General features: G+C 42.5%; 1 protein-coding gene across 11 annotated transcripts in view; it reads right to left on the bottom strand.

Moving 5' to 3' along the window:
• Positions 1–26,590, bottom strand: part of CFAP46 (cilia and flagella associated protein 46) — a 213,819-nt gene that overhangs the window by 133,617 nt on the left and 53,612 nt on the right. For all 11 annotated transcript variants that reach the window (XR_012905646.1, XM_075935219.1, XM_075935218.1 and 8 more), the window contains 7 exons: positions 25,230–25,375; positions 24,553–24,686; positions 19,328–19,540; positions 15,698–15,911; positions 12,147–12,296; positions 11,563–11,667; positions 2,162–2,343 (listed from right to left, as the gene is read on the bottom strand). Coding sequence is in view for 10 of the 11 variants with exons in the window: in XM_075935219.1 (XP_075791334.1) it covers positions 2,162–2,343; positions 11,563–11,667; positions 12,147–12,296; positions 15,698–15,911; positions 19,328–19,540; positions 24,553–24,686; positions 25,230–25,375 (1,144 nt within the window). In the remaining variant the exon portion in view is untranslated. The remainder of the gene's footprint in view (positions 1–2,161; positions 2,344–11,562; positions 11,668–12,146; positions 12,297–15,697; positions 15,912–19,327; positions 19,541–24,552; positions 24,687–25,229; positions 25,376–26,590) is intronic.

Here is a 26,590-nt window from a genome sequence, read left to right as displayed (position 1 = left end):
AGCCATGAGGAATGGTACTCTAGTGGCAATCCAAAGGGACCTGTGGCTCCAGCTGATGCTGCTACCGTTGAAGCAGCACCAGCAGCTCGGAGCTCAAGGCCCCTTTGAATCTCCAGGTCTCGCGGCAATTGCCACTTTTGTTGTCTCCCCACCCCCGTCAGTGGGTCTGAGTGCCATCAACCTCCTCATCCGCTTCTAATTAAACCTGCCTTTCATCAAGCACCAACATTCAGATTAGACAATTTTACTGTTTTTCTATTTTGTTTAATTACTGGTATTGTAACAATACTGTTTTCTATTTTTCCATTGCAAATATATAACATTCTTTCTATGGGAAAATGTGTTCTAAGTTCCTACATATGAACTTTTGAAACACAAACCATTTGTAATCTGAGGACTTCCTGTATATGTTTCTTGAGGTCCCTTCTAGTCCTAGGAGTCTATAAAACACTGAAATTGGTTAGTGATAAAGTTAGCTACCAACTGTAAACAGAATTATGTACAAGGCTTCAGAGAAGTCCACTTCTGATCTTCTCCCTCCCTATGAATTTATTCAGGATGGAGTGGAATGAAGGAGAGGTCAGTTTCAGGAAAGAATGAAATCAGGTAAAAATGCTCCATTCTGAGATGTTTGGCTATCAAAGCTTTGAGAGAAAAATGGTAATATATGCATTTTTTGCAGGAAAAAAAATCTGTTGTATCTATATTATTCAAACTTTTAAAAAGCAAACAGTATGAACAGGTGAGAATAAAAATAAAACATTTTGAAGTAAACTTATTTTTATTGCATTGCCTAATCCACCTGGCCTAGTACCTAAAGTTTAGATAAAAAACTATCATGTAATAATGATTATAACCACTAGATGTCACAAGTGTTCTACAGTTTACTTTTATACTTTAAAAAAAGCAAATTTAAAGCCCTATTTTACTCTAATGTTCTTTACCTTGCACAAAATGAAAAATGAGTATTGCATTCATTTATAAAGGAAAAAGCATGATAAACCTGGACTAAAGTTATGTGTCAAAGATGAAAATATTTTATCCATTAATTGTTTTATGAACTAAAAGGCTTTCAGAGAGCTGGGTCTTTCTTTATGATATTCAAGCACCTTACATATTTAAATATCTCATTTAGCTGAAAGTTTTGAAAAAAATGTAGAAAGTCTATTTCCTAGTAAATGGATGCAGAGCAGAAATAGCACATGTTTTTCCAGTTAAGGTCAGATTTAATCTTTCTATCCAGAATTACTTTTTTACTTGACAGGATAAAAACGATGTTATTAAATGGGTTATTTTCATCAATTTTTGGTCAAATCACATTTCCCTTTTTGGGCTGCACATACAGATCTGAAGATCTGCCATTGTGGAGAATAGGACTTGATCAGCAGATCCTCAATTTAGTGTGTGGAAGTTGTCATAATTCCAGATATAAAGCCAGTTTTTAGACAACTCTTTTTTAACACTCTCATCATACCTAGGAACTGCAAAATAAATGACAAATAAAAGAATCAAGGTTTAAGTCATGGGCCTGATGCATGACTGCAGAGGAGAATAAAGGAACATAAAGAGCCCATCTCCAGAACCCATGTCTAGAAAGCATAGTTGCCACTGGGCTACTCCTCCTCCTTTTCTCCTCATAGAAGCAGGCAGGGAATGGATGAGCAGAGAGGGGCAGTTTGGGCACTACTCTCAAACTGCATCATCCATATATCAAACCCAGTGCAGTCAAAGACACCATCCTGCATCACTAGAAGAATTTAGCACTGATTATCTTCTTCCTGGAATGAAGAGAAAGCAGGCACAAGACTCTGAATGTTAGAGGCCCCAGTTTAGGTAAGCACTTAAGCACATGTAAAACTTTAAGCAAGTGATTCACTTCAATAGGCCTTTAACATGTATTTACATGTTTTCCTGAACTGAGTCAAGGACTCAATCTGCTTCCTGCATTGAACCTTCCTCAGGCTGCATCCAGCCCTCAATGCTCAGTGCTGGGGGTGCTAATCACAACAGAATGAGTACAGGAGGGAAGAATCAGCTTTTACTCTCAAATATATTTTTTCCTCTTTAAACAAGTTTCTTTCTTTATGTCACAAAAATGTACCTATCTTACTGAATGCTTTGAAGTTATTTTATGTTATAAAGGAAAATCCTATTCACTTACATTTCATGTTTCTTCGTATCTGTACCATACAGAACTGCATCATCTAATTGCAAGGCTCTTTGGGAACAAGTCATCACTATTTCATGGTCATGTGATGCATATGCAAAATGTGTAAGTCTTGTCAATGTCTGCAGTTCTACTAATGGATCTGGCCAGTTGCATTCTAATGTCATTTTCACCAACTGCAAATAATAGCAAAAGAAATATGTTTGCTAATGTTGTCATTTTGATTGTCAATTGCTTTTCATACACAGCATGCAAGGATACTAAATATTTTATATGGGCCACCTACCAATTTTGAAAAGACACAAAGAAAACAACATATATAAAGGTATGATTGCATAATTCTTTTCCTGTTAACACTGCCCCACATATAATAAGACTCTCATGATCAGTATATATGACAAGCCCTGATTCACAGAGCCACCATCCTTTTTCATTCAAATTCTCTCTATGCCCATGAACAGAACTTTCTAAAAATGTATATATAGTATTCTAAAGTTAAAAAAGAGGTTACTTACTGTGTGCAGTAACTGGTGTTCTTCAAGATGGATGTCCCTGTGAGCACTCCACTGTAGGTGTCTCAGCACCCCAGCGCCTATAAATTGGAACTTTTTAGCCTGTGCACATGCCCTGGGTGCCTGTGCCCTGGGTGACTATGCACATGCATGGTGCTGTCTCACAGCATAGCGAGTATGCCAACGTGCATGCATCATCAAACATCCCCACTTCCTTCTTTACCGCAGAGAGATGTTAAGATTCCAGAGCAGAAGGAAGGAGGGAGGGCAGCGGAACGCCCACAGTGACACCCATCTCAAAGAACACCAGTTACTGCACAGGGTGAGTGACCTCTTTTTTCTTCTTTGAGGTGTGTCCCTGTGGGTGCTCACTGTAAGAAACTATGGAGCAGTACCCTGAGAATTTGAAAGAAGGGGCTTCGTATATATATTGTGAGGAGCAGATAGAACTGCCACTCCAAATGTAGTGTGTAGTTAGGTATACTTATCTAAGGCATAATGTTTTGTGAAGATATGCATTGAAGATCATGTTGCAGTCATACAAATATCAGTGATAGGGACATTCTGAAGGAAAACTGTAGAGGCAGTGACTGTTCTGGTGGAGTGAGCTCGTATTTGATCTGGGAGTGGTACTTTGTTGATCGAGTAGCACATCTTGGATGCAGCAGACAACCCATTTAGAAAGTCTTTGTTTGGAAATGGTTTGACCCTTGGAGTGATTTGCTAAGGATAGGAACAGTTTAGGAGAACTGTTTAGTCTAAATTGCTTTCTTCTTTCTACGTAGAAGGCAATCGTGTGACTGGCATCTAAGAAATGGAGAAGAGTGGCATTGGCATCTGGATGAGGCTTCTGGTAGAAAACAGGTAAGTATATTGGAATTGAGAAACCACTTTGGGTAGAAATTTCAGGTGAAGTCTGAGCACCTCCTTGCCCTTATAAAATACTGTAAAAAGAGGGTAGGTCATAAGCATGGTGAGCTTGCTAACTCTTCTCACCATGGTGAGGGCAATGAAGAAAACCACTTTCATTGAGAGATGAAAGCGAACAAGTCACCATTGGTTCAAAGGGGTGACCTGTCAAGGTTGTAAGACGAGGTTCATTTCCCAAGAAGGTGGTGTTTGCCTAATCAGAGGGAACACATTGTTGAGTCCTTTCAAGAACCTTTTCATAGTCAGATGAGCAAAGACTCTGTGTCCCTCTATCTGTGAATGCTTGCTTAAAACTGCAGCCAAGTGAACTTTAACTGAGGAGTTTGAGGCACCCTGCTTCTTCAAGGAAAGCAGGTAATCTAGCATCTTTGGTAGAGGTGTTGAGAGCGGTGATAATGAATTATATGTGGTCCATAGAATGAAAGGTTGCCACTTTTGAGCATAATTTTTTCTTGTGCTCAACTTGTGACTATTCATGATTAACTGCTAGACCTTCTGAGAAGGTGGAATTGGACGCGATTAGCTCTGAAGAAGCCAGGCTTTGAGATATAACCTCTGAATGTTTGGATGTAAGATTCAGCCCTTGTCCTGTGACAGAAGGTCTGGGTCTTGTGGGAGATGAAGTGGAGGAGCTATGACCACCTGTGATAGGAAAGGGAACCAGATTTGTATGGGCCATATGGATGCGCTAATATCACTTGGGTCCTGTCTTGCTTTATTTGCTGAATGACTTTGTTGAACAGTGGTACTGATGGAAAAGCATACATGAGTTTGCCCACCCAGTTGAATAACAGGGTGTCACATAGGGCATTCTTGCCCAGGCCTGCCCTGGAACAGTAATTGGAGCATTTCACATTGTGAAATGGGGCAAACAAGTCTATTTCTAGAAAGTCCCACTTCTAGAATATGGTAAGTAAGTTTTGTGGTGAATCCCACACTCGCACTTCTGAAGAAAGTTTCTGCTCAGGTGGTCTGCCATCACATTTTGCTTTCCTGGGAGATACAGTGCCGAAATAAATGTTCATGTGATGTTTGATGCATTAGTGTCACAGAGCTGTGACCTCTCTGCAAAGATGATAAGACCTGGCCCTTCCTTCCCAGTTTATATAAAACATGCAAGCCATGTTGTCCCTAAGGAGCCTTACTGATTCATTGCAAATCAGAGAGAGGAAATATTTGCATTCCTGTCTGGCTGCTGAGAGCTCCAGAATGTTGATGTGGAGTGCTGCCTCCAGTGGAGACCATCTTCCCTGAATGTTATAGTCCTCAAGGTGGGCTTCCCATACTTCCAGAGAAGTGTCTGTTATTGTGATGGAAGGGAGGGATCCATTGGAATGGTACTTCCATGCAAAAGCTGTGGGGCTACAACCTCCAATGTAGAAACTCTTTTACCTTTTTTGGAGGTCCCAGGATCTTGTGCAGACAGGGCCGTCCTGAGTCATTCATGCACCCTGGGCCTCAGGAGTGTGGAGCATGCACGGCTCTGCCCCCGGGCACGCGGCGCATGCATGGTCCCACCCCCACCCAGCCCCTCAGCCCAGTGTGGCACCTCTTACAATGGGGCGCCCCGGGCGGTAGCCGGGTCAGCCCGTAGCTTGGGCCGGCTCTGTGTGCAGATGATGCAAGTGTTCAGCCATGCTTAAAGGCAACACATATGCAACATCATTGGAGGCTAGGGCAAATGTTACCATATAGGCTGTAGCCAAAATGTAGCGGAGCAGTTCTAGGCATTGCCTGGACAACATTGTAGGGCTATACGGTTTGAGCTAACACAGCTAATGACGGGAAGCATTGATGCAGAAGCCTGGCGTGTACATGGATGCAATCCAACATTACACCTACGAATTCCAGTTCCTAAGTAGAAGTCAGATGGGACTTTTGTACCTTTATTTACACAGGCCCAGAGTGCTGAATAAGTTAATAGCCCTTGCTGTGAATTCTGTTGTTAGTTGAGCTGTGGGAGCTACTATGAGGCAGTTATCCAGGTATGGGAAGATTATCATTCCTAATCTTCGGAAGTGAGCTATTGATACTGCCATGAAAATATCCTTGGGACTGAGGTGAGCCCGAAAAGGACACAATATTAGTAGTGACAGTCTTTTAAGCTGAATCTGAGAAACTTCCTGGGTGACAGATGGATTGTAATGTGAAAGTAAGTATCTTGTAGGTCAAAGGATGATATCCAGTTTCCTTTTTCTAAAGATGGAATTATCTTTGCCAGCATTACCATGGTAAAGCGTTGCTTCTTTAGGTATCTGTTCAGTCTGCGTAGGTCCAAGATGGGTCTCCAAACTCCTGATTTTTTCAGTTAAGAAGTATCAGGAATAAAACCGCTTTCTCCTTTGGGGAGCTGGCACTGGTTCTGTTGCTCCCATTACAAGAAGCCTGTCTGTCTCCCTGTCTCCTGTTGCAGGAGAGTCCTGTGAGAGGGTTCCCTGAAGAGGTACAGTGTGTGTGTGTGTGGGGGAGGGGGGTTGTGTTGAACTGAAGGAGATTAAAGGAATGATATAATCTTTGGAGATTAGCCCATTTGTTGGATGTTATGTGCAAACAGACTTGATGGAATGGATGCAGACTGTAATGATGCTGGCCATGTAGCAAAATAGATGTCGAACCTTTGACCAATGCCTAAAAATGCCTCTCTCATGGTTAGAGGCTGGGATGCAGTGGACTGATCTTGAGGATGTCTTCTCTTCTGCTGCCTCTGGTGGCACCTCTCTGTTGGGAGGTATAAGCGGATGTTCTAGCCTGAGGAGTATAAAAGCAGCTCTGCTTCTTCTTGGGCTTTGGGACATACATGCCTAAAGTCTTCAATGTAGCCCTAGAAACTTTCAGAATGTGTAGGCATGTGTCTGTAGAGATGGAGAATAGGGTTTTCCCTTCAAAAGGAGGATCCTCAACTGTATTTTGCACTTTCTTAGGAAACCCGGAAAAGTGTAACTCAGAGGCCCTGCACATCACAATACCATCGCCAAAGAATGAGATGCTGTGTCAGCCAAATCTAGGAAGGCCTGCAATGCCATCTTGGCTATGAGTGACCTCTCCAAGATTAGATTTGAAAGGGATCTTGTACTTCTCTGAGACGTGCTCAATAAAAGTTTTCATTCTGTCAAAAAGGTTGTATCTGTATCTTTATAGAAGGGCCAAATAATTAGCAACCTTAAATTTGAAGGATGTGGTTGAGTAAGCTTTGCATCCCAATATATCCAGCCTCTTCCAGTCCTTGTCATAGGGTGTTGACTTAAAGTCGATCTGTTTGCCCCTTGTGTGCACTTCTTCCACCATGAGGGAGTTGGGTGTTAGATGTGTAAATAGGAACTCGGCACATATTTCTTACTAGCTGAAGTTACCCGGTGTTGCTCGGGAAACCAGAGGAACAAAATGTAGAAAAACATTATCTTTTTTTGAATGGTAGAAAAGTTGCACTGATTTCTATAGGGATTAAAATATAAGTCCGTGTCATTCCCCCGAGGGGAGGAGGGTGCAACCCCGGGTGGAGACCACCCTTGCCCCCCGCCATGGGCTTCATTTCTCACTCATTCCCTGCAGGATTGTCCAGCCCCAATTCCTTCATCCCCCTTCAATCCTGCCCTCCCTCCACTCATCCCCAATGGTCCAGCCCCCCTGGACCAGCCCACCTCCCAACAATCCAGCCCCCCAATCCTTCCCTACCCCCCACTCACTCCCAACGGTCCAGCCCCTCCCCCCCATTAATTTCCTCCCCCACTAGATCTCACCTCCGGGTCCCCGAAGTGCCTCCTTCCAGACATTTTTTCAAAGTAGCAGTTGAGCAGTAACACCAGCCCAGCCCCCTCCACCTAGAGGGAGCCCCGGCAGCAATCCGCCCCACCCACTGGTCAGCCCCTGGTTCCCAAGCCAATCGCAATATTGAAGAGGGGCCTCCATATGCTTCCAGCAATGGTGGGGAAGCCGCTTCTCCCCGCACTGCCAAGCTCCGTTCAGCCCCGGGGAGAGGCGCCGGTTTCTCATCTCTTCCCTCCCACAGTACCTTACAACCTTCTCCTGGAGGAAAGGTTATCCCATGGAAAGTTTGTGGTAGGTCTTATAGTGTCCAAGTTATTAGACCACAAACATACAAACATTCTCCTTTATATATTAGATCCGCCCTTTTGGATAATGGAGATATAGAGGCTGGAATCTGCCTTTATATCTAGCTGATGATCCTAGCTGGGTCCAAGATGACCTCGTTTATGGGGAGGGCTATCTTGGATGAGGCACAGATGTGAAAGCTATCTGTGTTTATTCTGGACTTCAGGAACTTCCAGCGAATCCACATCCCTGTTGAATAAGTCCTGGAAGGACTTGAAGTCATCCCCAGTTGTTGGTGGAGGCATGATTCATTCATTGGGAGAGGATGAAGACAAGTGAGTTGGTGGGAGAGGGAGATCCTCCTGGATCTCCTCCAGGTCCTCTATATCCTCCTGGGTGATATCAGACTTCACTGATACGTAGGTTTTGGAATAATCTATCGTTGCATCGTGTATAATATTAAACACACAGTGTTCAATACACAAACAAAACTTTAATAACTATAGCCAAAGAAAAAATGTGGAATGTAATCTACAGAATTAGAATTGGGAAAGAAAGGTTATTTATGATTATAGCTCTTGAAGAACACTGTTGGCATACTCCTGTACTCCCTTTATTGACTCAGAACTTTCTAAAAAGGAAGGCATCTACTGGGAGTTGGTGCTGAAGGCCAAGCACAAGAACTGAGGTTTCCAACTGTATTTTTAGTTCTTTCACTTACTGAAACATGTATTACTGTAGTGCCAAATAAGAGGAATCAGATTTTTTAAATGGTGCATTTAACATTATATTCTCTTTCTTAAACTAATGGAATTAACATTTGAACTTTTAGCTGGGCCTGAGAATCTGTGGTACAATTTGCTCAAATTATTTTTATTGGTATGCAACATTTCTGCAAATAGCAAGGATATTTATATATAGACTAAATTATCTCTCTAGATAGTAGGATCTTCTTAACATATAGATCAGGTAACCTAAATGTCCTGGTATTTGAGTAAAGTTTAGTGAAAATTACTGAATTGGGTGCTGGATTGGTACATGGAAAATTTAGAAATTTAGTCAGGATTGGGGGGGCGGGGGGAAGAGAGCACTGCGGAATCATTTTAGTTTGTGAAACTGCATTTGGGAATTCATCCATCAATACCAAGATCTCATGTACTCTGCAGGGACTTATGCTTACTGAGAATCCTATCTTTAGAGACAGTTGATACAACAAGCTGCTAAAGATTTAAATAATTTCAACAGATTCATAAATAGTAAATTTCAACTTCCCCAAAAAGATTACAAATATATGGGAAAATATACACCACTCCTTTCAAAAACCTCAAAACAGTAGGATATAAAAATATTAAACACACCTGTGTAACAGATATGGCAGCAGCTGTTCAGTAACAACAACCATAATGTAATTACATTTAACATCTTTGTAGGTGAAAAAATGCAAAAGAAACCCACCAGAACAATATTTATTTTAAAAAAATGAGGGAGCTAGCAAAACATAAATTAAAAGAAGAAGTCACAAGAGTTAAATGCCTGCAAACTTCAGGGACATTATTTTAAAAACACCATAATACAGATTCAAAACAACTGTTTATCCCCAAACAAAAAGCAAAACAATAAGTACCAAAAAAATTGCAACTATAGTTAAAAAAACACATTAATACTCCAGGTAGCTAGAGGCATAAAAGCTTCCTTTAAAAATATGAACTCAAATTGGGAAAATGTCCCATGGGGAAAATAAATACAAGTATAACCTCTGAACGTCAAGTGTAACAGTATATAAGGCAAGTGAAGGAAAAAACTGTGAGTAACTAGCTATTAGCAATAAAAAATAATAGCAATTATTATTTTAAGTACAACTCTTGGTGGGTGATTGAGCACTCAAAAAAGATAAGGCCACTGGAGAGAAGACAAAATAATTTTTACATCAGTATTCCCTGCAGAATATATTCTATATCTACACCATTCTTTCTAGGTAACAAATCCAAAGAACTGAGATGTCAATAGAGGAGTTTTTGGAACAAAGTGATAAATTAAAGAGCAGTAAGTCCCCAGGACAAGATGATATTTACCCCAGAGTTCTGAATTCTACTAACATAACTACTTACTATGGTACATAACTATCACTTAAATCAGCCACTGTACCAAATGATAGGAGATAGCTAATGTAATTCCAATTTTTTAAATAAAGTCCCACAATTACAGGCTGGTAAGCCTAACTTCAGTACCCCACAAACCGAATAAAACTATAACAAAGAACAAAATTAATTGACACCAATAAACATGTAATGTTGGGATAGAGTCAACATGGCTTTTGTAAAGGAAAATCATGCCTCACCAGCCTAGTAGAATGTTTTAAGGGAGGCATGTGGACAAGGGTGATCCAGTGGATATAGTGTACTTGAAATTTCAGAAAACCATTGACCTCTGCACCAAAAGCTCTTAAACAAACTAAATAGTCTTGGGTTAAGAGGGAAGATCCTCTGATGGATCATTACTGGTCATGACAGGAAACAAAGGGTAGGAATAAATGGATAGTTTTCCCAATGGAGAGTGGTAAACATAAGAGTCTCTCAAGATTCTATACTGGTACCTGTGCTGTTCAACATATTCATAAAATGATTTTAAAAAAGGGATGAATGGTAAGGCGAAAAAATTTGTAAATGATGAAAAACTTCTCAAGATAGTTAAGTCCAAAGATGACTGTAATTACTCACAAAGGAATCTGAAAAATTAAAAACGTAATCCAGTGATAAGTTAAAAAGTAATACCCAATGAAAAAGTAATCCCAACTACACCTAGGTTAAAAACTAGGTAAATTCATGCAGGATATCTCCATAAACAGGCATTAGCCAAAATGGTCAGTCCACAACCCCATGTTTCAGGTTTCAATTGCCAAAAGCTAGGATTAGACAACAGGTGGTAGATTATTCAAAATTGCCCTGTTCCATTCATTACCTCTGAAGCATCTGGCAATGGCCACAGTCAGAAGACAGGATACCGGGCTAAATGGACCATAGGTCTGACACAATAGGGCCATGCTTATGTTCTTAATTTCTTACAGTATTCCTGAAAGACTTTATTATTGTACTAAGTTTATATATTATTATAGACTGTGATTATGTGTAACCTCTCTGGGGGAAGATGTGAGATTGGGAGTTCAAGTAACTATACTGAAAATGTGCCAGACCGTATGGCCTTTTGCGACAATAAGTGTTAAGTGGATTTCCTAGGCAATCCCTATGGCAAGGATAATGCAAATTCACTAACACTCATTATGCAGAAACCCAGCCTTTTGAAACTATGCCCTGAGAAGAGGTATTGTCTGTCAATTATGTATTACAGAAAGCCATGATTAAAGGTCTAAGCTGTATAAAAAATGGCTGATGTGCCCAGTTTTGATTCTGGTTCTAAAACTTATAACCACAAGAAAACCCACCTGTGCCTTTTGAAGGCCTGAAACCTACGAGAATATGAGGTTCGAACTGAGGGCAATATCTTGTAAACTTTTTAGCAGTATTTTCGTATTAAACATCTGTTAAATTGTTAAGCTGAGTTGAAGTGCCAGAAGTGTGGTCCAATGTTGAATGCACCTTTAAAAGAATCTGACAGCTCCCAGAACAATTTAGTAAAATAGAAGGGGGAATCTTGCATTCCCACTGTTCTTACTATACCCATTTTGTGGTTGAATATTGAAATTTAATTTTCAGGGATGTCAATTTACTAATTGTTATTATCATTATGTCGACTTTAAAAAAAATAAAAACGGTATAGTTCCCCAACAGAAATAATTTTGTATCCAACTAAACAAAACTCAGATTACAGAAACATACCAGCAATATTTACAGTATGTAGATCTGCATATTATCAAAAGTAAAAACTTAGTAAAATAAAGCTAAATACCTGAGACAAACTGAGAACAGTAAAGTCCATGAGACCCAAGCCATTACATGAGTACATTTCCAAAGCCACAAGAACTTTTGTGATTGGGTTTTGTCCATCATCATTCTGAGAAGCAAGAAATGTCACATTTATTCCAAACTTCAAAGATGTATAAACATTATAAAATAAAAAATTCAGTAAAGCATATATTTTATCTATTTTTGGTTACATATATGTAGAACTCTGATTTGCATTCAAGGGTCATTTAACTACTGCAAAAACTGCTCACCTACTGTTTTTATTGTGTTACTAAAAATGTCAATTTTGAAAATTTTAACTAATTTCATTTCATTCATATCATCTATCAGATCAAAACTCCAACAGTTTCAGTAAAGAGATTAGCAACTATACAATGAATATGTTATAAAATTCTAATTAAGAGAGTAATTTCTTCATCCCATGCAAAAAAAAAATAGATGTGTTTGTAATGTGATAATGTAGCAACCAAATTTTATTTTCCATGTTGTCTTCCAAAAATGTACATATTCTCATGTTTTCTATATTAATGTACTCATTTTTCGCATAAGACTTCACAGAATCTATACCTCATCATCTGTTCCAAGTTTATGCCCAATTTGCTGCTGTAGTAACTGTTTTGCTTTCACCCAGGTAGCAATGATATGTTGTCGAACAACTATAGGTACCAGTTCACTAGGTATGTTTCCATTTGTCAAATTCAGGGCAAATTCACAAACCTAAAATCCAAGTAAAAAAAACAAAAAAATTAGGACATGAATCTATGGATACCTCATGCTCCAGCAGTTCTTATGAATACAATGCATTCCGCAGAGTGTGTGGTCAATCTGTCTAACATTTCTGATAAAACTGAGTTAAAGGATAAATGTCTCAATTCTCCAGCTGAATTATGCTCAGTAAAGAACTTGAGTGCATGACACAACTTGACACAAGTGCTGAAGGATCCGACCAGGGGCCATGCACAGCTTGACCTGCTCACAAACAGGGAGGAACTAATAGAGGAAGTAGAGGTGGGTGACAACCTGGGAAGTAGTGATCATTGGATGGTAGATTTCAGATCCTGACCAAAGGAAGAAAAGAGTGTAGTAAAATACACATCCTGGACTTCAGAAAAGCAGATTTTGACTCCCTCAGAGATCTGATGGGCAGAATAGCATGGGATGCTAACATGAAGGGGAAAGGAGTCCAGGACAGCTGGCAGTATTTTAAAGAAGCCTTATTGAAGGCACAGAAAGAAACCATCCTGACGCGTAGCAAGAGAGGCAAACATGGTAGGAGACCGGATTGGCTTACAGGGGAAATCCTTGGTGAATTTAAGCACAAAAAGGAAGCTTACAAAAAGTGGAAACTTGGACAAATAGCCAGGGAGGAGTTTAAATGTATAGCTCGAGAATGCCGGGGGGTTATCAGGAAGGCGAAAGTGCAAATGGAATTGCGACTGGCTAAGGATGTAAAGGATAACAAGAAAGGTTTCTACAGGCATGTTAACAAGAAGAAGGCGATCAGAGAGGGTGTGCAGCCCCTAATAGATGAAGGAGATAACCTAGGGTGTGTCTAGACTACAGAGTTGTGTCGACAAAAGTGGACTTTTGTCAACAAAACTATACCTGCATCTACACTACTGCTGAGTTCTGTCGACATAACGTCGACAGAACTCAGCAGTTTTGTCGATGCTGGTAAACCTCATTTTACGAGGCATAACGCCTTCTGTCGACAGAGTTTCTGTCGACAGAAGGTGTTATTGCATGTAAACTGTCCTTTGCGTATACGCTACCATGTCGACAAAGCAGCTTGCTTTGTCGACAGAACTGAATGTAGTGTAGACGCTCTTTGTCGACAGAAGTTTTGTTGACAGTATCTGTCGACAAAACTTCTGTCGACAAAAGACTGTAGTCTAGACATACCCCTAGTGACAGATGATGTAGGGAAAGCTGAAGTACTCAATGCGTTCTGTATTCATGGACAAGGTCGGCTCCTGGACTTCTGCGCTAAGTGATGCAAGATGGGATGAAGAAGGACAGCCCGGGGTGAAAAAGAACAGATTAGGAACTACTTAGAAAAGCTAAACGTACACAAATCCATGGGTCCGGACTTAATGCATCCGAGGGTACTGAGGGAGTTGGCAACTGTCATTGAGGAGCCTTTGGCCATTATCTTTGAAAAGTCGTGGAGATCGGGAGAAATCCCGGATGATTGGAAAAAGGCAAATGTAGTGTCCATCTTCAAAAAAGGGAAGAAGGACGATCCAGGGAACTATAGGCCGGTCAGTCTTACCTCGGTTCCTGGAAAAATCATGGAAGGGATCCTTAGGGAATCCATATTGAGGCACTTGGATGAGAGGGAAGTGATTAGGAATAGTCAGCATGGATTCACAAAGGGCAAGTCATGCCTGACCAATCTGATTAGCTTCTATGATGAGGTAACTGGCTCGGTGGACATGGGCAAGTCAGTGGATGTTATATACCTTAACTTTAGCAAGGCTTTTGATATGGTCTCCCACAATATTCTTGCCAGCAAGTTAAGGGAATGTGGATTGGATAAATGGACAGTAAGATGGCTAGAAAGATGGCTAGAAGGCCAGGCCCAGCGGGTAGTGATCAATGGCTCGATGTCAGGATGGTGGTCGGTTTCTAGCAGAGTGCCCCAAGGTTCGGTTCTAGGACCGGTTTTGTTCAATATCTTTATTAATGACCTGGATGAGGGGATGGATTGCACCCTCAGCAAGTTTGCAGATGACACTAAGCTAGGAGGAGAGGTAGATACGCTGGAGGGCAGAGATAGGGTCCCGAGTAACTTAGACAAATTGGAGGATTGGGCCACAAGCAATCTGATGAGGTTCAACAAGGACAAGTGTACAGTCCTGCACTTGGGATGGAAGAATCCCAAGCATAGTTACAAGCTGGGGACCAACCGGCTAAGTAGTAGTTCTGCAGAAAAGGACCTGGGGGTTACAGTGAATGAGAAGCTGGATATGAGTCAACAGTGTGCCCTTGTAGCCAAGAAGGCTAATGGCATATTAGGTTGCATTAAGAGGAGCATTGCCAGCAGATCCTGAGATGTCATCATTCCCCTTTATTCGGCTTTGGTGAGGCCACGTCTGGAGTATTGTGTCCAGTTCTGGGCCCCCACTACAAAAGGATGTGGACGCATTGGAGAGAGTCTAGTGGAGGGCAACCAAAATGATTAGGAGGCTGGAGCATATGACCTATGAGGAGAGGCTGAGGGAGTTGGGTCTGTTTAGTCTGGAGAAGTGAAGAGTGAGGGGGGATATGATAGCAGCCTTCAACTTCCTGAAGGGAGGTTCCAAAGAGGATGGAGAAAGGCTGTTCTCAGTAGTGACAGATGGCAGAACAAGGAGCAATGGTCTCAAGTTGTGGTGGGAGAGGTCCAGGTTGGATATTAGGAAAAACTATTTCACTAGGAGGGTAGTGAAGCACTGGAATGGGTTACCTAGGGAAGTAGTGGAGTCTCCATCCCTAGAGGTGTTTAAGTCCCGGCTTGACAAAGCCCTGGCCGGGTTGATTTAGATGGGATTGGTCCTGCCTAGAGCAGGGGGCTGGACTTGATGACCTTCTGATGTCTCTTCCAGTTCTATGATTCCATGATAAGGGGATGGTTTGAGAACATGATCTTGGTAACTAATTGACCATTCATTATCAGTGGGAAATAGGTCAATGCAGGGATGACAGGAGTTACTATAGAGAACTTTCTTGGTGTCTGGCTGGTGAGTCTTGCCCACATGCTCAGGGTTTAGCTGATCGCCATATTTGGGGTCGGGAAGGAATTTTCCTCCAGGGTAGATTGGCAGAGACCCTGGAGATTTTTTGCCTTCCTCTGTAGCATGGGGCACAGATCACAGCTGGAGGATTCTCTGCATCTTGGGGCCTTCAAAGTATTTGAAGGCTTCAATATCTGAGACATAGGTGAGAGGATTATTCTAAGAGGGGTGAGTGAGATTCTGTGGCCTGCACTGTGCAGGGGGTCAGACTAGATGATCATAATGGTCCCTTCTGACCTTAAAGTCTATGAGTCTATGTCTGTGTGTGCATATGGTGGGGAGAATTAACCCCACCCCCAATAATGAGGTTTGATAGGAAACAGAGTAATTAGAACTTTGTACCTCTAAGGCTGCTTTAATATCAGGGAATCCATTTGGATCCACTGAAAAAGGTTGGACAATGTTTGTTTTTTCAATCCCCCTTATTGAAGCCCTTTTACTTTTGTCTGTTGCTGCATCTATCTTTTTCTTCTCATCAATCTTCAAAACCGGAATCCAACAAAGAATTAGGCCTCGAGCCAAAGCATTACATAACATCACCAAAACAACAGTATTTCTGAAAAAAAAAGAAAAATAAAAAGACTAAATGTAAGACACATGGCTTGGGCCTAGGGCAAAATAAAGCTGGCACAAAAAGATGATTAACATGTCTCTAAATTCTAAGTTTCCCTAGGAAAACAAATTTATGATACCCTCTACATGTTTTGTTAGTCTTTAAGGTGTTACTAGACTATTTGTTGTTCTTTAAGTTTTTTCTTGTTACAGACTAACTCCGCTACCACTCTGAAGCCTAAGATAAATTTAGCTTTCATGTTTTTCATAATATTTTTTCTTACGTGTTCTATATTAAGATCTGCCATTGCCTTCAGTAAAATACTCTATTCATATTGATACATAAAATACTCTATTCAAATTGATACATAAAAACTATGTATCAATTTGAGATATTTATTATTCCTCTACCCTCACTTGTTTCAATAAGGGTACATCTACACAGCAACATTATTTCAAAATAACTAACATTAATTCGAAATAACTTAATCCACGTCTTCATAGCAGGCAGTTATTTTGAAATAATGTTGAAATACTGTCAAGCTGGAGGACTTCCTATTCAGGTTATGTCTAGACTGCAAGCCTCTTTTGAAAGAGCCTTTTTCAAAAAAGAGCATCTAGACTACAACCAGTACTTTCGAAAAAGCAAGCCACTTTTTTGAAAGAGAGCACCCAGGCGGTCTGGACGCTCTCGTTTGAAAAAACACAGCTTGCATTACATAGCACCTTTTTTCGAAAGAGCACTTTCAAAAAAAGGCATTCTTCTTCGTAAAACGAGGTTTTTCAGCAATCGAAAAAACTGCCACTTTTTTCTATTTACTTTCGAAAGAACACAGCAGCAGTCTAGACGCAGGGGACATTTTTTCAAAAAAGGCCACTTTTTTCGAAATAATTCTGTAGTCTAGACACACCCTCTGACTCCTGTAACCCTCATTGTACAAAGAGTAAGAGAAGTCGGAAGAAGAGTGCTGCTATTTTGAAATAAGTCTGTAGACATTCACTATTTCGATATAAGCTATGCAGTTGACATGGTTCAATTTGCGTTGCTTATTTCGAGTTAAGCCCTGCTGTGTAGATGCACCCTAAGGATATGTTTACACTACAGTGTTAATTTGAGTTAACTTAATTCAAAATGGTTAATTCAAATTAAGCTAATTTGAATTAACACATCTACACACAAAATCTATTTCGAAATAGCGTTTTGCTATTTTGAAATAGCGTGTCCACACTGAGTGGACCCTGAACCGAAGTTAAGGCTGGCTGGAACCAGTGTCAGCAGGGCATCATGTTAAGACTTGGTGTGTGGGGCTGCTGCCTGAGGCTAACTGAGCTTCGTGCTTAAAAGGACCCTACCCCCACCCTGGACAGACAGTTCTCAGGGTTCCCCGCTTGCTTGTCTACCTCCAGGAGGGACAGCAAAGTAGTCCTGTCTTGGAGTGCCCGCACTTGGGACACCACAGCACGTGGCCACATGGAGCCAGAGCTGACCCTGGACATGCCAGTGTGTCTCGTGGGGTCGTTGCCATCAGCCTGGCTGCACTTGCTGCAGGCTGCCAACGGGGGCGGGTCTATTGGGGGGGCTGTCAGGAGCCAGGAGGCCCTGCGGGAGAGCGTCCACCCCGAGGAGCCCTCAGAGCCACCCCAGTCCTCCTTACCAGGGGCTCATGCCCCATTCCTCTCTCACGTCCTTCCACTTATTCCTCCCTAGTCCCCCTTCCTGATGTCAAATAAAAGACACATATGTTCAAAAATAGAAACTGGGTTTATTGAACAAAACTGGAGGAGGGATGAACCTCTGGGGAGACTGAGAAAAGGAGGTGGGAGAGGTGAAGAGAGAGGGTGGGAGAGGGGAGGGGGAAACCTGGGAGGAGGGATCTGGAAGGGGGAAGCAAGGGGAAGAAGGGGGAGGGGAAGCTCAGGGCCCAGGGTTGGGGGGTCTTGCTAGACCAACTTGATTTTCATGCAAACCTGCTCCTGGGTTTGCATGTGGCCTTCGGTGGCCAGGCTGGCATCTATCCTGCCATAGACGACTGCATTCCTCCATCTAGTGCGAAGCTCATGGAAGTTGGGGGCATCCTCCCCAAACCTGAATAAGGTCCATGATCTCCGCCCTGGACCAGGGAGGCGCCCGCTTACTCCAGCCCCTGTCAGGCTCCTGGGAGCTGGCAGACTGCTCTTGGGGAACGGTAGAGGGCTAGCTGCCAGTGGCTTGCTGGCTTATGTTTTGGGGCCACTGGGTCAGGGGCCTCGGTGGCTACTGCTGGCTCAGGACTGGCAGGCTTGGAGTTGGCACAGGCACTGTGGCCAGGGTCTGCCCCTTTAATGGCTCCGGGTCTGGGGGAGAGGAGATTAAGTTTTCCTGGTTGTGGCCAGAGTGGCTACCAGGGCTCCCTGGGAAGGGCTGGAGGCTCCCTATTTTGAATTAAGTGTCTACACAGCACTTAATTCGAAATGGCTATTTCGAATTTGGCATTACTCCTTGTAGAATGAGGTTTACCAAATTCGAATTTGGTACCTGGAAGCATTTTTTGGGGGGGAAAACCCATTTTTGAAAAAAAAAAAAAAACGCGTAAGCCTCATTTTTTGAGGAAGAGCGGTTTTTTCGACAAAGGGTTTTCTTTCTAATACCAATGCATCCAGAGTACTTTCACTTTCAAAAGATCCTCTTTCGAAAGTGAGATTGGAAGATCCTCTTTCAAAAATACCCAAAGTTCAAACGTGCCGATATTGTATAAACCTTTAATTGCTAAATTTATCACTCCCATTCTTGAGTTTTCAGTTTCAGCAGCAAGATGCGTTTCTTTGTACCAGAACTTGTCATCCCTGAATTGGAACCAATTACTGTGTATTTTTCCTTTTACTTTCACTCCCTCCCCCCTTTAAATTTTACAAAGTTCTCATACTAGTAGAAAATAATAGATCAGATTCACTTGTATTATTAAACATTTACAATTAATAGAATTTATTACATTTGAGAGAAATGGCCATCAAGTGAATACACTTCAGAGCATTCTGCTTTGTCAAGACAGCATGTCAAGTATAGGTTTCCTTTTGATTAGTCACAGAAAATGCAGCTACTGCAGGTTCCCATGTAGCTACTCCAAACTAAAAATACCATATCAGCTTTGAATAGTCACTTTTTAATAGGGTTTAATAAGGTAGAGTGAATGATAGAATGGGGGACTTCATTTTTAAACCAACAAACCCCTATACCATCTCAAATATCCATGCATAAATCAAAGCAGCACTTAGTCCCAATCAAATAAAACACTAACAACATTTCTTGAGTGCTACTGGAATATGACACAATGAAAAAATGATTTATGATATTAGTGAAAAAAAATCAAATTTATTTTTAGCTTCACAAAAGACATAATAGGAAAGAGTGAAGTCATAATCAAACTCAACCATCATATTTACCCACTGTGTCCAGTATTCTTCATTGCAATGAGAAGACTCTGCAGGGACTCAACAATCTCTCGCTGTCTTCCTGAAGCTATAAGATGTTTATTGTGATTTAATATATACACCACTGCATTGTGAACCATCCAGGCCTCATTTAACTCTTCTCCCATTTCTGCAGCCCGCAGAAAGTTTTCCATAGCATATTGGGATAAGTGGTCTATCCAGGTACTATAAAATTAATATTAAGAAACTATTATTCCAAAACTAAAAAAATAAAATGAATATATTCTACAAGCTAGAACTTACAAGCACTCTTGCTTGATCCATTTTTTTAAACATAGCATTTGTATAGAATTTTCTAGTTGTTTGTTTTTTAAATAAGAAATAGACGGGGGGAGTAGGGAAGAAGGAAAATCAACATAAAGAACATCAGTCTCCAGAGTGCTATCCAAAATAATGCAAATACTGTGTTACATAATCTAAGTCTGAAGTTTTATCCCCAGGGCACCTTATAAATTGTACATGAGTCCACATCTCAGTCCCAGAGCTCATTACGAACTTCAGGTTAAAATTATAATTGCAAATAGATTTTTAGTGTCCATTTAATTTTCCAGCACATCCCTAGCTTATCTAACTGACTATCTGGACAGTTAGGTTAAAGTGCACGTGATGGGCTCCCAGAAGCCCGTGATGATGGGCTCCCAGAAGCCCGTGATACGGGCTCCCTGAATTCCGCACTAAGTGCGGCGGGACCCCGGCCATTCTGCCAGCAAGGGGGCAGGGCGACGTGGAGCCAGAGAGGAGCAGCCGGCACCTGCTGGGGCTGTGCTGCCAACAGACAACTGTGGCACACGAGGGCGGGGCCCCGCCACAAGCCCGCAACGCCTCTGCGCAGAGGGACGCAGAGGGGGCGGGGCAACATCCCAGTGTGTCCGGCAGTGGGTCATTTGAAAAGGCCCCCGGGGGAAGGCAGCGGGGCGGCTCAGAGGGCAGGAACTGCTGAACGCTTTGATGGGGGTGCTTTACTCCGTCCTGGTGGAGAAGTGGTCAGTGTTCCCCAGGAGTCCGGTATCGCGACGAAGGGACTGGAGGAGGCAGTGGACCGGTAAGCGTCCGGGAAGAACCCAGAGGGGTCATGGTGCAGGAGGGGGATAGGAAGCAGCCTGGGGCAGAGTGCTTTTGGCGCCCGTGGGCTGACACGCTTTGGGGTGGAACCCCGTCAGCCAGGTAGGAGTCAAACACCCTGAACCCTTAGGGCACCGGGCTGGGACCCGGTGGAGAGAGAGGGCCTGGGTCCCCCTAAATCCCCTCCTCCCACACACTGCACTCTAGTCGTATACGGAGCACTGTCGGCCAATTGGCCTCGAGGGCAGATACTATCACTATTGTGTCCCAAGAAGGGGTGGCCTTAGGGGCCAAGAGACCCCAGTGATTTCCCCCTCTTCCCCAGACTTTTAAGACAGTGGGCTCGCTGGGCCCCATCCTCCTGCAGGAGAGTGGGAGCTCGCACCTGTAAACCCGCCACAGTGCACAAAAGGGCACCCCAATACTGTGCATCTGTCAAGAATTCATAGATTTTTATGACCCAATGGACCATTATGATAATCTATTTTGATCTTCTACATAATACAAATCATAGAATCCATCCAGCAATTTTTTCATTGGGTCCATAACTACTGTTCTTTCTATAAAGCAGGCTCATAATTATTGTTCTCCATAGGTCAAGCACATGAATGGAAGCACATCCCACTCTCAGATGTCATACATAGCTAAGAAAAGCATTCTCTCACTGTTTCTAGTGTCACTAGTTCTGGGGACAGTGGGGTGAAATAGCTTATGGCAGCTTCCTATAACGTCTCTGCATGTATCTGGAACTGTTAATGACATATTTGTTCCACATGACTCACATATTTAAATTGCCTCCCCTCCTCCCTCCGCCATATAGTTGATTGAAATGAGAAGTAAAGGAACTGATGCAAAATTAGCTTGAAACCAGAGAACTGCAGAAAGGAATAGTTCAAAATGACTTGATAATATGGAGAAGACTGTCAAGAATTGTACAGCAGTGCAATTAGCAAGTAGTTTGGAACATACAACAGCATGTTTCTAAAAATTCTTTGCATAGTTGACTACAAATTACAGTATAAATACAAGTATCCTCAAAACAACAAAAGGAGAGGGATAGATGAATTTAATGTGGAGATAGCTGATGTATAAAAGCAGTTTCTGACACTTATTGCCTCTGACATAGAAAAGGACCTAAGGCTACTTTGGGACATGGTTCCCCACATCAAACACTCTAATGCACAACGGGCTCTACCTATAGTCAAATGCTCACTACTTTCCAGTTGTAATCTTGTGGCACCAAGCAGCATACACTTCTAAAAGTATGATAACTTTTTGTCCTGGCGGAAGCACTACCTAATCACAGAAGCTTTAAGTTCAAATCATGATGAAATTGAATACTGGTGGAAGTATCAGCACCTTTAATGCATATGCCTTTAATTATCTCTTTTTAGGCCCTTCTTTAATGAAAGCTTTTCTTGAGAGAATATTGAAATAAAGAAAACCAGAAGATACCCTACTGATTCTAATAAGGACCTACCTCATCCTTTAACGTCTATGCTAATTTATCTTCACCCAGAGGGTCCCAGATTGGTGAGTTAATCTGACCTTCCTCCTGCAAACCTGATACACACTGCGAAGTAGTATTTTCAATGGTAGGAGTTCACAATGTCATGTCCCATACATCAAATATATTTTTTATTTAACAAATGCATGTCCCTATGCCTTCTTAAATACCTCCAGCTGTTTTGGAAGTCTATTGCCAAGTCTACACTAGACCTGTCAGCTTGGCTTAAGGTACACAACTCCGGCTACATAGATTACATAGCTGGAGTTGGCTACTGTAAGATGAGCTTGGCAATATTCCTACAACAGGAGGCTGATGGGAGCAAACACTCCTATCAGCTTCCCTTACTTCTAGCAAGAGGGAGTATTGGAGATGGCGGGGGCATCCTCTGAATTTGATTTAGTGAGTCTTAGCTAGAATCACTAAATCAAACGCCAGAAGATTGATTGGGGCAATGTCAATCTTCCACGGAGTGAAGATGTGGCCTGGTTCATTTTTAATTAAGATAAGATTTTTCCAAGTGCTTCAAGGTAATGCAGTAATAAAACAAATCTTTTAACTATAAAATCAGTTTTAAGGATATACACTCCAACTATGAATCTAGAAGAAGCATAAGCCAGAAAGCAAAGGGATGAAGGAACTGTGGGTTAGCTACACATCATGCATTGCTCTCAAAGTCAATGGCCATTAGCCTACTGGGGATATGCTATTTGAACTGTGTGGAATGCTTGCGCAAAGTGGGGACATGCACCTTAGACTTGACAAAATCAGGTGCTAAAAAAATCAGTCTTAATAAATTCGATCTTATCTCTTTGTATAGACAAGGCCAAAGATACTCAGCAGGAATCCAAAATTTCTGCAGAAAATTATAATTTTGTACGGTCAATGTGTCAGTCCAAGTTTATTTTTAAAAGCAAACAGAAACTGAGCTATACATTTAAAAAAACAGGAAGTTTGTCTAAATGCCCTAAGACATATATCCAGCATGACCCCCAAGCATGAAGTCTCTGAAAATTAAAAAACGCATCTGGTGAAACTGATGATCAGAAGAAAACCTCTTGCCTAACCTTCAAAAAGTGCTTACTTAACAAGTTTTTGAGTGACATGTTATTGTAATACTGTGACGGGATTAACCTGTCCCGCACTGAGGAGGAGGGAGAGGAGCCCGCTTATTGGGTAGAGCACGTCCCTCCCCCACAGCCCTACAGGGCATGCTCGAGGTGCAGCCTCACTATAAAAGACTGCCGGGCTGCTCAGTTGGGGCAGACCGCCGGGGAGGAAGGAGCTCTGGCCCAAGCTGCAGGCCCGCCGCCGGACCTGCCGCCAGATTCAGAGCCGGAGGGACCGCCGCTATTACTACTACAATCTCCGGGGCGAGCACGCCCCCAACGCTGACGCCGGGGGGCTGCCCGCCCCGCTGCAGGAGACATCCCCTGCGCTGCTGCCCCAGAGACGGGACCAGCTGACGCTGACGCCGCCGCCAACCCAGCTTCGCCAGGTGGGACCTCCGTCGGCCACAAGGCTGGGATAGGAAGCAACCCAGGGCAAGGGGCAGGGAACGCCCGGTGGGCTCAGAATGTTTCGGGGAGGACCCCCCACCCCACTGAACCAGTGGTGGGAACCACCCACCACCATAAGGGCCCTGGGTTGGGGTCCGGTGGAGAGGGAGGACCCGGACCTCCCTACCCCAACCCCTCAGGGTGTGGACTAGGCCTCAGGGCCTGCTGTGACTGTGGCCTAGGCCTCTGGGCCTGTTGCGGAGGCTGGACTAGGCCTCAGGGCCTGCTGCGAGTGTTGGACTAGGCCTCAGGGCCTGCCGTGACTGTGGACTAGGCCTCCGGGCCTGCCGTGACTGTGGACTAGGCCTCAGGGCCTGTTGCGGCTACTAGACTAGGCCTCCGGGCCGGTGGCTAGCGCTTTAATCACGGGGAAAAGGGAAAGGGGCGGAGAGGACCCCGCCACAAATACTAATGGATAAATAGGGAAGGAAAGTTTGAGTTAGTGGGACAATTTTGGGGAACACTTGGAGGAACGCCTCAAGGTCTCCTTGAGGACTCTTCACATCTGGACGCATCTTCATTCCCACCGGCAGACGGAAGCCTGGCCATCGGAAGCCTGCCCGGTGTCACTCGAGAGCCACACTCAACTTCGGTAACTATCGAGGGTGGGGGTGTTTTACTAACCTGTTGTGGATATTTGTAAGTGTTTTAGACTAAGTGAAGTTTAACTTTAAGTGAAAGCTCTCTTGTGTTGTCCTGTTTGTACCATCCATTTATCGGTCAGACGACCGTGTCTCCCCTGAATTATTTCCTGACACCACCTAGCAAAGAGTAAAAGTTAACGAGAGTTTTGGGTTGAAAGAACCCTAGGTAACAGTAGGTATTCCACAAGGAAACCAACTCAGAAATGGTTTCTTAAAATCTTTCCCTTTAATACCTTACTCTTTTCCCACTAGAATCCGTGCCTTTGAACCAATGTATAACAATGCCTTGGATAACAATGGGTTTTATTTTAACAAGTAACAACTTCTGAAAATATCTTCATGGTGTGATAATCAAACAGAATTTGCCAAGCACCCCAGAGTTAGTAATAGATTAAAGAAAAACACCTGTATGTCATCCATTCTGGATCCTGTTCAGGAAGTTTGGAAATATATCCTGTGGGATGCTGGCTTGTGTCTTCAGGAAGGACAGCATGATCATTCAGCTGAATACCTTCTAGTCTTAACAAATGAATAGTCGCCTAGAAATATATATATAAAAATTTTCATATATTATCAATACACAAAACTGCAATTTCATCAAATCTTATCACATTGAAAACAGACTGGCTTCTACTCAAGTCAGTCTCCATTCTACAAAAAAGTATTAGCACCACAATTTTGTCAAATACCTTGCAGGATATAGCAATTTATCAAAAAACACATTAAATACTGTTTTTCTAATTCCTTAGATCCTACAGAATGAATTTAACATAATCCCTGTAAAAAATACTTTATCTAAGTGAAATTTTAAAGCTTTGGGCAATTGTCAAACATTTGAAATAAAATCACTAAAACACATCGGTACTGACAGAGAAAACATTAGTATACTTTGAATGTAAACTTTTTAGATAGGAGCATCACATAACTTTTTTTTTAAGTTTCTATGCAAACACATCGGTTATTGTTTACAATCTCTACTAACTGACATATCATTCCTGGAGCTGAATGTATACCGGTGCTATAAATAAAGCCAAGGATGGAAAAGACAAAGAATGAATATGACAGCTGTACAATTTACTAACCTCTGCATTAATGAATCTTATTTCTGCTAATGTTCTGAGTAAATCTCTTTCAAAAGAGAATGATTTAATGGGCCAGGATGATTCCATTTGTACGCTGCCACCTCGATTATCATCCATCACAATTGTACTAGCTTTCTTCTTTTGTACTAAGAAAAAGAAAACCTCACTTATTATTGTTGGTATGTAAATCCGAAAGATTTTTTTACTGTACTTCTAAATAAGAAAAATGCCTAATTAAAATCTATAAAAGAGATAGAAATGAATTCAGATTTAAAATTGCTGCCTTCAAAATTCATATTTATTACAGCTTACAGCAACTGAAAATACTTCTCTTCAGGCAGTGCCAGGAGACAAGTATGTAAATCAGTTACATGGACGGCAGTGTGAGCCGGACAGCATAAAGCAGTCAGGAAATGACACTATTACAGAGTCTTCACTAGTCACACCAAACACCTTTCTCGTATTTCTGGATTGTCTAATATGTAGTTATAACCACAGAAAGCACAGTGGACCAAAACAGCTTGTTTGTGTTTTCACTTCTTGCTTCAACAATTGGGTGATGTAGGTTAGACATCTTTAGGTGCTGACACATTATAGTTTATTAATTTTTCAGATTGGTTAACATTAGGGTTGCTAACTTTTTGGTTGTGGAAAACTGAACATCTTTGCTCTGCCACTGTGCTGTCCCTTCTCCGAAGCCCCACTCCCACTTACTCCATGCCCCATTCCTCTGTCACTCACTGTCCCCACCCTGCACTCATTCACACCAAACTGAGGCAGGGGTTTAGGTGTGGGAGGGGATAGGACTCCAGGTTGTGGTGAGGTTCAATTTAGGAGAATGCTCTGGGCTGGAGCAAGGGAATGGGATGCAGAAGAAGTTGAGGGCTCCATGCTTGGTCAAAGAGTTCAGAGTATGGAAAGAATGAGGGCTCCAGATGAGGGTGTAAATCTGGGGTGGATCTGGGAATGAGAAGTTTGGGGTACAGGAGGGGTGTCCCAGGATGAGGGAATCAGTGTGGGAAGGGGCTCAGGGATAGGGCATGAAATTGGAGTACAGGGGGTGAAGGCTCTGGGTAGCACTTACCTCTGGCTTTTAGCGGGCGAGGTGGCTAAGGGGCTCTGTGAGATGTCCCCGTTCACAGGCATGAATCCCACCAGAGCACCCACTGGCCACAGTTTTTGACCAATGTGAATGACAGAGACAGTATTTGTGGCAGGGGCAAAGAGCAGAGCCCCTATGGCTGTCCCTCCGAAACAACCATATCCTCCACTTCCTAGGAATCACGTGGAGTCAGGTAGGGAGCCTGCCAGCCATGCACCAACCAGACTTTACACTCCAGTTAGTGCTGCTGACTGGTGCC

Source organism: Pelodiscus sinensis, chromosome 8 (genome assembly GCF_049634645.1).
Source record: "Pelodiscus sinensis isolate JC-2024 chromosome 8, ASM4963464v1, whole genome shotgun sequence".
Lineage (NCBI taxonomy): Eukaryota > Metazoa > Chordata > Testudines > Trionychidae > Pelodiscus > Pelodiscus sinensis.
Note: the sequence above shows the minus strand (reverse complement) of the source record. Positions and strands in the feature narration are given on the sequence as shown.